This window comes from Hordeum vulgare, chromosome 7H (genome assembly GCF_904849725.1).
Source record: "Hordeum vulgare subsp. vulgare chromosome 7H, MorexV3_pseudomolecules_assembly, whole genome shotgun sequence".
Classification (NCBI taxonomy): Eukaryota; Viridiplantae; Streptophyta; class Magnoliopsida; order Poales; family Poaceae; genus Hordeum; species Hordeum vulgare.
The window spans coordinates 2,537,234-2,545,914 of NC_058524.1; the positions used below are offsets into that span (position 1 = coordinate 2,537,234).

Consider the following 8,681-nt stretch of genomic DNA (forward strand, 5'->3'; position numbering starts at 1 on the left):
TGGAATGGACGACAAAACACATGATGATTTCTTGTCTTGAAAGATAAACTATTTATCTGTGTTTTAATAAAATTAGACTATTTATTGTTGATTATTTTTATTTGTTTGACCTTCTTGGTTTTATTTAGAGTGTATATGTTGTTTATGCTGTTCCCGCGCCGTTTATTTATAGCGCCTGTTGGAGCGGCTCGCGCGCCGCTCGGGTGCGCGTAAAAACCGACTATTTCAAAGCTCTACACGCGGCTGTTGGAGTCTAACTGGCGGGTGACTGCCAATTAGCATCGCCAGACCAGGAGCTTAACCTTCTCTTATCAACAGATAAAAAAGGAACTAGATCATCTATCAGCTGGCAAAAACCGTGCGTAATTCTCAGTCAATCCCCCTTTGTGGCCAGTATGGCACGCTGAACATTTTCCGAATAAATATATATACCTCGAAAATATATACAAATCTTGGACTGAGTTTATGCACAAATTCAAATCCTAGAAATTCCCACTTGTCTGCACACAGAGAGATCATATTGTCTATCAACAACTGCTATTCTCCCTGGCTCGAAGTTGGAAATTCAGAAGTGCCTTTTTTTGTGAAATTCGGTAGAATATTTTTCCTTCAACTTCTCCGGTGTACACCTTGGAGAGATCAAGCAAAATCAGAGGCTACATACTTGACTACACTGTGATTTTGCCTTCCGCTGTACAAACGAAACTCGATTTGTAGCGAGGTTTCATCACTCTGCAGAACATACAGCATGAATCTTAGGCAAGCCCTACCAGTTCAAATAGCATCCTCCATCACACAATCCTTTACTAACCTTGCTATGTCTTATGCTCCAGCAGACTATCCCAGCGGCTTTTGAGGATCTCGTAAGCGTCTGGACAGGGAAGAGCTATTACAGAGGAGGAGCTGCCGTTAGTTGACAGCTCGACCACCAGACCCAACCGCAGCAGCGTCTCCATAGCTTTGTCGATAGGCATTTCAATCTACAAGGACATAAGAACCACACTTAATGATTTCATGACAACCGGAGAATACATGGATAGAAGGTGTCGACTCCCCACCTTCGCATTAAATTTCTCATACATAAACTGCTCGCACATATCTCTGATGCTTGCGCGAGAAGACACCTGCACGGATTTAATCAGCCAAGGATTCTGTAAATTAAATGTGACAAATCTTGAGTACTAAAAGCAGCAAGACATACCTGATACTTATTTCTGCCGAGTAACATAGCATATGCCAAGAGTGCTTCCTTATACTGTACAAAAAGAGATGGCGAGGAAGTTTCCAGACTCAACTGAGTGAAATGCGCCAAAATTTATGGTTTTGACTGTGCACTGAACGTGTTACCTGCTGTTGCTCCGATGCATCTAGAAGAAAGTAAACTGAACCAAAGCCACTTGCTAACGTCTTCTCATAAAGGGTCTTATTGACCAGAAGCTGGAGAGGGGATATTGATGTCAAATAAACTATCCTCTGTCGTACTGAAAAGTACTTGAAATCTATATCTACCGCACTTCGGAAACTGAACTATATAAAGAATTTCATCATCATGCAAATATAGAGAAACATAAATAATCTACCTGGTATCTATCCCTGGTCTGTTTGTAGCCGAGCGTCACACGGAACACGAGTATTGCAAGAGCAGTAAAAGCAGCTAGATCAAGAAGGAAGGCTGACCTGCATTACATACCATGGAAGAAATGCAAACAATGTTACTTTGTTTTGTGAAAATAAGAAAGTATTCCCTAATATTACTGATGCAAATTACATACTTACGGCGATGAGGCTAAACTCTCAAATTTGTAGTTGACAACATATGCCAACAATCCTATTACTGTAGCTATATCCAGCCTTACCTGTATTTTTGAAGGAAAACAGTATCAACACACCAAAACCCAGGAAGAAGAAAAGAGAAAGAAAAAGAGTTCAAGAGGGAATTACTGTATCAAGGATGCGGAAGGATAACTTTTTGTGAGGAAAAACCACCTGCAGACAAGGTTCATATGGTAGTTACTTACTATGGTATTTGGCAATATTCTCTTAATGCAGAAGATATGCATCTCTCTTGTGTTTTACGAAACAGAAAGTACTATGATGCTAAATATATTCTGAAAAGTGCATAGGCTTTTGGATGCAACTTCGGTATTGAAATATGCATCGAAATTTTTTGGCCAATTTTTTCATCTTAATAACCATAGTAGATAGGGATTATGAGCAATGTATTGCAGATGTAGGTAAACCAAATGCGTCCATGAGACTGATGCACTTACTGGCAAATCTGGGATGGGTATTTTCTGGTAAATTTTCAACTGCGGCGGCAGCATCTGCATCTCAGAGCTCTCCTTCTCATTACTTTGAGCAGAATCATCAGAATAAAGTATGATGAGTTCTTCAAATGCTGGTTCCTGGCAAATAACATAATGGAATTATGTATCTTCTTTGTATACTATTTTGGATAAAGTAGCACTACTGTAGCTTATGAGCATCCATAGTAACCAGAAAAATAATAACAGATAATCATCTGAATATTGTTAGTTTCCTGTAAAATCAAAATATGTCTCGGGTAATTTGGGCAAAGGTTTTGTCCATCATATGTTTGTTACAATTATATTGTTTCTTATGCTTCACTATCCAAGGTGTTTAATGTCCGTATATATGTAAGACTACAGAGTGCACACCAGTTCTATATAATAATGCTCAACCATTTCACACAAACTACTTTACCCTCTCTTTTCAGTTTCGCACAACATGGCGAATACTTCACAATCATAAATGGACATTTATATTCATCACCTACTGATAAGAAAGGTGTGTTAAAAAATCAAATCCCAGCATACCTGCAGAGTAGACTGGGCAAATAGAATGCCAAAAGAAGCTTTCACTATCTCCCAAACATTGTTGTCACAAGATTCTCTGCTTGCTGGCTCCCATATATTTGCAAGCGTAATTCTAGGCAGAAAATTTGGCCTGAAGAGAAAGCAGAATATACTTCTTAAATTCACCTATATTCAATGATCAAGTATGGAAGTAAGCAGAACAAATTAACAAGTGAAACACTATTCATATATACTAAGCAATAATTTTAATAGAGATATAACGAACTTCTTTCAAGGATTATATTTAAAAAATGATAAATAAGGGCGACAGCAGTACTTATGGAATGCTGATGAGTTGCAAGGATGTACGCAAAGAAAAATGAGAATGTGGAATAGGCTTCGAAGAATGTGCAAGTTTGCGGTAAGCACATGGTTAAGGCATTCTCAGTGAAACCATGGGCTATTACTAGCGTGGAAACAGATTGCCAAAGATGATGTAAAAGTTAGATGTGCCCCTAAAATAGCATATGGAAACCAGCATCTACTCGGAATCTAACCTCACATAGCCTTCAGATTGTTTTGTTTCAGTATCAGATTTCAGCGTTGCTTCTGGCAAAGATGGAATTAATCCTGTCCATGTAAGCACTCTCCTTAGGAGTCTGCCGCGAGGGCCGACAGGTGACAGAAATCCTTCATAACGCGAGACTGCCCTTTGTGCAGCAATCCAAATAGGAAGGTCTGCATCTGGTAATTGATCTGGCGTAAGTTTGCCCCTAGAATAGTTTTCTATCAACAGCAGTGAATTCTCTGCATAAGTTTGCTCTTTCAGCCAGAGCTTCAATTTGTCAATCCAGATCTGAAATCCCGGGCTCCCTGTTGATTTTTTCAAAGCCTGGCATGAACTAAAATAATCACATACAATTAGCTAAGAGTGGTATAGGCATGCTGAACCATAGAAGTAACAGGTCTAGCACTCATTATGAGCTCAGACAAGAGAATATAGTGTGAATATCAGCGCATTCGGCGTTTCCTAGTCATGTAGGAAACTTCACTACACAAATTACCACTATACGTTTATGCTAGCCTAACTTGAATATTCTTGACAGTTCAGTTCATAACAATCTAAGAGAGTACATGTATAAGTGAGTTCAGTCAGAGACAGAGCGTGACTAAACGAGGTACGTCGGAATGCGATTAAATTTGAGGTGATCAAGACATAATAAATGTGCTCAAATGGACTGTCATGAGGGGACTGACCTCATTGGTCCATTTCCCCAGTTTCCCCAAGGGTTTGGAAAGGCTGAAGAAAATTTTCTGCAACAACTTGGACTGTAGGTAATCAAGTTTTTCTACCAGTAGTAGGCCTTTCTGGCTCTCGGTTGAGTACCCACGCCTGCCAAGGTCAAGAGTTAGTTGTATCTGCGGCCATATGGGCAGTAGATAATCCAGGACCAAACTAAAAACTCACCGGAATATGATGGCGTTAGACTCGGCTGCCTTTTTCCAATCGACGTAAACCGGCAGCGTCAGGAGGTAATCGCTGTTGAGGGAGTATGTGAGGAGCAGGTCCTGTGCGGAGAGCTCCTCAAACTGAGCGTTGCGCAGGAGGCTCATGAAGGCGCGCTGGAAATGAGTCGCAAATGCAACCCTTTTTGTTATCATCACACAAGCGATGGACCATGGTTAGCTAAGCTAGCTAGTAGCAGTTGTACCAATTTCAATTGGTTGGCCAAAAGAGAATCAGACTGGGTTTCACTACCTGGTTGGAGAAACAGGGGCGGGGCCCGGGGATAGGCCGAGCAGAGTCTTCCAGTCCAGGCTTCTGGACAGAAATGACATCCTGCCGTCGTCGTCGTCGCCGTCCTGGGACATGCCAAAGAGCCCGGAGCCCCTGCCGTTCACTGTCGGCTGGGCACCGCCGGAGGCCGCTGAGGAGGTCTGGCCTTGAGCCTGCTCGTCCTCGTCGTCCCGGAGCATGTAGTAGGCGCGCATCTGCTCGAGCGTCTCCTTGTGCTCCGCGTGCAGGACCGCGTCCAAGCACCTGCAGCGCACGACCAAGATTGCGTGAGTTTCCCCATTCCGTACCTGCCGATTCCAGAATCGTATCATGTGGAGGTAGAGGGGGAAGGTGCTGGCCTCGCGAATCTCCTGAAGTCCTCGGCGGCGGCGGGCTGGGCGGGGAAGAGGGAGAGGGCGGCGTCGAGCAGCGCCGCCTTGGGGACGGCGATGTAGCGCTGGCGCGGCACGTTGATGCCGCCCTTCTTCCCCTCCTGGTCGTCCTCCTCCTTCCCGCCGTGCTCCTTCTGCGGCTGCGGCTTCGTCTGGTATTGATCCTCGCCGTCGGCGGTGGCCGGGCCGGCCTGGAAGAAGTCGGGGTCGGGGTCGGCGTCGGCGTCGGCGTCGGCGCGGAGGGGCTCGAACTGGACCGGCGAGAGGTTGCCGACGGAGCAGCGGGCCGCAGGGGAGAAAGAGGACCTGTTGGTAGCGTAGGCCGGCGTCGTCGCGGCGAAGAAGGAGGAGATCGGGACGGCGCTGGCTGCCGCCGGCGCCGGGCTGGCGCGCAGCAGAAGCATGGTCGTCTCGTGGGTCGCGCGCGAAGGGAAAGGAACGGAACGGGTGGCGCGGCAAGGATAACGCCCCCGCGGTGGCGCGGCCCGCCACGTGGGGCAATTCCTCCTGCTGGGCCTCGGCCCGTGGGCCCATCGCATCCGCACGAAAGGCCCGAGTCCAGGGGCACGATCCACTGAGTCCACACCCACATCCGCCTCCTCCTCCTCCCCTGCTCTGGTGATCTGCGCTGCTCCGGTGGTCTTCGCCGCCACGGTATGCGCCCCTTCCCCTTCTCCTCGACTGCTCCGTGCCCCTGCCGTCCCGTCCCCTCCCCGCTTCCTCCTCACCTCAACCAGCCGCGCCGCACTCTCAACCCTGCCACGGTCGCCGGTTTCGTCTCCGGCGCGGTGGCCGCGCGCTCCTCTCCTTGCCCCTCGCCGCCGTATGCGGTCGCCGGAACCTACAAGAACTAGAGCACAGGGCCCGCTGCCCTCGGCCAAGGCGCCGACCGGATCTGTAGCTACCTCCTCTGCTCCTGCTATGTGCACTGCATTACCGCAACCGATTGCTAGTGACTACTCTATAAACGAGTCCAGAATTAGCCCATTTCCCTTACTGATTACACACTTCGCTCGCTCGCTTGCTGTAACATTGCCATCACCACGGACAACACTGCCAATTCTAGAATCAGACCGCACAGTTTCCAGTACAGCGTACATCTCTAATTTGGTTGCAATGTCGGCTAACTGAACCAAGCTTCAGGATCTCAAATAGAGCCCCACATTTTCACACGTTCCACAGCACAACTTTTATTCAGGCCAGTGCTACATATTACACTCATACCCTGTTATAGGTGAATCATATCTTTTCTTAGACTGTTAGGCCAAACACAATCAGGCTGTATGCTTTGCTTGCCCGTTTACTTTGCCAGTACCTGTCCGGCTGTTCCTTTTACCAATCCTGTCATGCATACATCTGGCGTAACGATGGTCTGCATTTCCTCTTTGCTGCAGTGTCTTATACACGCCTGGAGCGGAACTCATGAGCGGGGGCACCGCAGTTAGTGCCAGCCTGCGGACAGCCCTGTCGTACTGCGTCCAGCAGGTCCGGAGCTATGACTACCACAACTACCTCTGCCTGCTCCACCTGCCGCCCGCGATGCGCAAGGCCGCGTTCACCTTCCGGGCCTTCAACGTCGAGACGGCCAAGGCCATGGACGTCGTCTCCGACCCCCGCAAGGGCCTCATGCGCCTCCTCTGGTGGAAGGATGTGGTCGACAAGGTCTACGCCAACAAGACGGTCGAGCACCCTGTCGCCCTCGCGCTCTCCTCGCTCCTCTCCGAGCAGAAGGTCAGCAAGCACTGGCTCAAGCGGTCGCTGGAGGCAAGGATAAACGACGGGAACCGGGACGACGACGCCATTCCTGAGAACATCCCGGAGCTGGAGAGGTACGCGGAGGACACCCAGTCGACCATCCTGTACATGACGCTGCAGGCTGGTGGGATACAGTCCACTATTGCTGATCATGCCGCCTCGCACATCGGTAAGGCCAGTGGGCTGCTGCTGCTGCTCAAGGCGCTGCCTCACCATGTGAGCAAGCAAGGGAAGATACCGTACATCCCGGCCAGTGTGGCCGAGGAGTGCGGGCTGCTTGCACGGGAGGGTGGCCGGACAGAGGTCAGGATGGGCGATGCGCTCCCGGATGCAGTTTTCAAGGTTGCGTCTGTTGCCGAAGCTCACCTGCAGAAGGCACGGGAGCTGGCAGCGTCTGTGCCAGCAGAGGCGGTTCCCGTGCTCCTTCCAGCCGTGCCGGCCCAGGTCCTTCTGGACTCCCTGAGGCGCCGAGAATTCAACGTCTTCGACTCGCGCTTGTCTAGTGGAGTCCATGGCATATCCCCTCTGTGGTACCAGCTAAAGCTAAACTGGCATGCGTGGCGAAACAAGTACTGAATTCATCCATACTGTGCGAACCGTGTTTGTTGAAAGCGCAGGTCAGCGTGCGTTTTAGCTCAGACTGAACCCAGGGTATCCATTTACTGGAATGTAATAAGCTTGATAATGAAGAAAGGCTCTGCTGCCTGCTCCAACTGGCTGTTTCTGAGCAATTTTGATAATTGATATAGCTTCCTTTTTCATTGGATACATGCATTGTTGGGGGTTGTTTGTTTTGTTTGTATTCGAGTATAGACATGAGGTGGATGAATGTTATCTGTTGCATTTGTCCTTTCAGTTGTTGCTTGTCCAGACTGTTCCAATACAAGGGGGGGTCGATGGATCATCTGGATGTGGGGCTTGAGTTGTTGCACTGCCATAGTTCAATATTCAGTGACCTCTGTTTCAGGAAAATAACCCAAGAGAGAAAGGGTTTGGCATCTACACTGAGATGAATTGACAAGGATATGAAGCTGATACTTTAACTCCATTTGTGCAAGCTTCAGATGTGTGGAGCCCACTATGAAGGCATAAGGCAGAAGTCATGATCACCTTCATTTTGATCTCGGGTTTTCAGGTAATGAAGATATGCGTGGCTAAGGATCTACTCATATGTCTTGATTGCCGTATTGGTACTGTGAATTCTGTTATAAGATAATCAGGCTGGCTAACATTTTTTAGCATATTAAATACTGGTTGCTAATGATTTGGTATAGAAAATTGTTGCAAGCAATGTACATACATAAAGAAAACAAGTTCCTCATTGTACCAAAAACTAGTGCCTATCTCAGCTTCATATTTGGCTTTCGGCAACTGTTTTTTTTTTTTTGACTTCCTTATGTTAGTCACAGTTAGGTAGGGTGGCACATCGTGCTTTCTTTCTATGTTTTTTCTGTTTACATGTTATTATACTCCAAGAGGAAAGAAACCTAAATAGAAGCAAGTTTGGCTCGTGGTCTGATCATGCTCCTTGCACTGTGCTTCAACTGTTGTTGGATTCATTGCTCCCCTGTTTTTCTTACTACTTCTTATCCCTTCTCTGGTGACTGAATTTTTACAGATTGGTCCAAAGTCCAAATTTGCAATCAATTAATACTTTACTCTTGCTGCAAAAACCTTAACATTGATGTTTCAGCAGCTGCTTGACCTGCTGTTTATTGCCTCCTTTTTATGCAGCCTTTCTTGACGACAAAAGGAATTCCCACCATTATTTACATTGCAGCTTTTCGCTTCTTTTCATGACCAGAACCGCTGTAAAGTTTGACAGTTATATTACCAGTCAACAGGATATGTCTTAAGAAACTTGGCAGATAAGTGACCTGAGCAAATTCTTGCAGTTCATGAATTTAGCTGCAACAAAACTCAGTTTTGCAATGCTCGTGG

At 47.1% G+C, this 8,681-nt stretch overlaps 2 protein-coding genes across 2 annotated transcripts; one reads left to right on the forward strand and one right to left on the reverse strand.

Annotated features, from left to right (window-relative positions):
- Window positions 1–410: 410 nt before the first annotated feature.
- LOC123409833 lies at window positions 411–5,397 on the reverse strand. The gene is made up of 15 exons (XM_045102703.1): window positions 4,953–5,397; window positions 4,576–4,857; window positions 4,285–4,464; window positions 4,074–4,209; window positions 3,374–3,708; window positions 2,838–2,967; window positions 2,271–2,405; window positions 1,942–1,986; window positions 1,777–1,856; window positions 1,581–1,677; window positions 1,348–1,437; window positions 1,202–1,255; window positions 1,059–1,124; window positions 812–980; window positions 411–732 (listed from the first exon to the last, which is right to left on the reverse strand). The coding sequence occupies exons 1-14, from the start codon at window positions 5,387–5,389 to the stop codon at window positions 816–818; spliced, it is 2,232 nt and encodes a 743-aa protein (XP_044958638.1). The 5' UTR covers window positions 5,390–5,397; the 3' UTR covers window positions 411–732; window positions 812–815.
- A 164-nt stretch (window positions 5,398–5,561) lies between these two features.
- LOC123409834 (NADH dehydrogenase (ubiquinone) complex I, assembly factor 6) lies at window positions 5,562–7,508 on the forward strand. The gene is made up of 2 exons (XM_045102705.1): window positions 5,562–5,639; window positions 6,380–7,508. Exon 2 carries the CDS (start codon window positions 6,408–6,410, stop codon window positions 7,314–7,316), a length of 909 nt encoding a protein of 302 aa, XP_044958640.1. The 5' UTR covers window positions 5,562–5,639; window positions 6,380–6,407; the 3' UTR covers window positions 7,317–7,508.
- Window positions 7,509–8,681: the final 1,173 nt, after the last annotated feature.

Bases quoted from the DNA above. Each gene is read 5' to 3' on its own strand.
- LOC123409833 (XM_045102703.1), bottom strand. From the start codon at position 5,389: ATGCTTCTGCTGCGCGCCAGCCCGGCGCCGGCGGCAGCCAGCGCCGTC. The intron at 1,256-1,347 runs GTAACACGTTCA...CTTTTTGTACAG, and splicing joins ATGCATCGGAGCAACAGCAG to TATAAGGAAGCACTCTTGGC. The intron at 981-1,058 runs GTGGGGAGTCGA...ATGTCCTTGTAG, and splicing joins ATGAGAAATTTAATGCGAAG to ATTGAAATGCCTATCGACAA.
- LOC123409834 (XM_045102705.1), top strand. From the start codon at position 6,408: ATGAGCGGGGGCACCGCAGTTAGTGCCAGCCTGCGGACAGCCCTGTCG.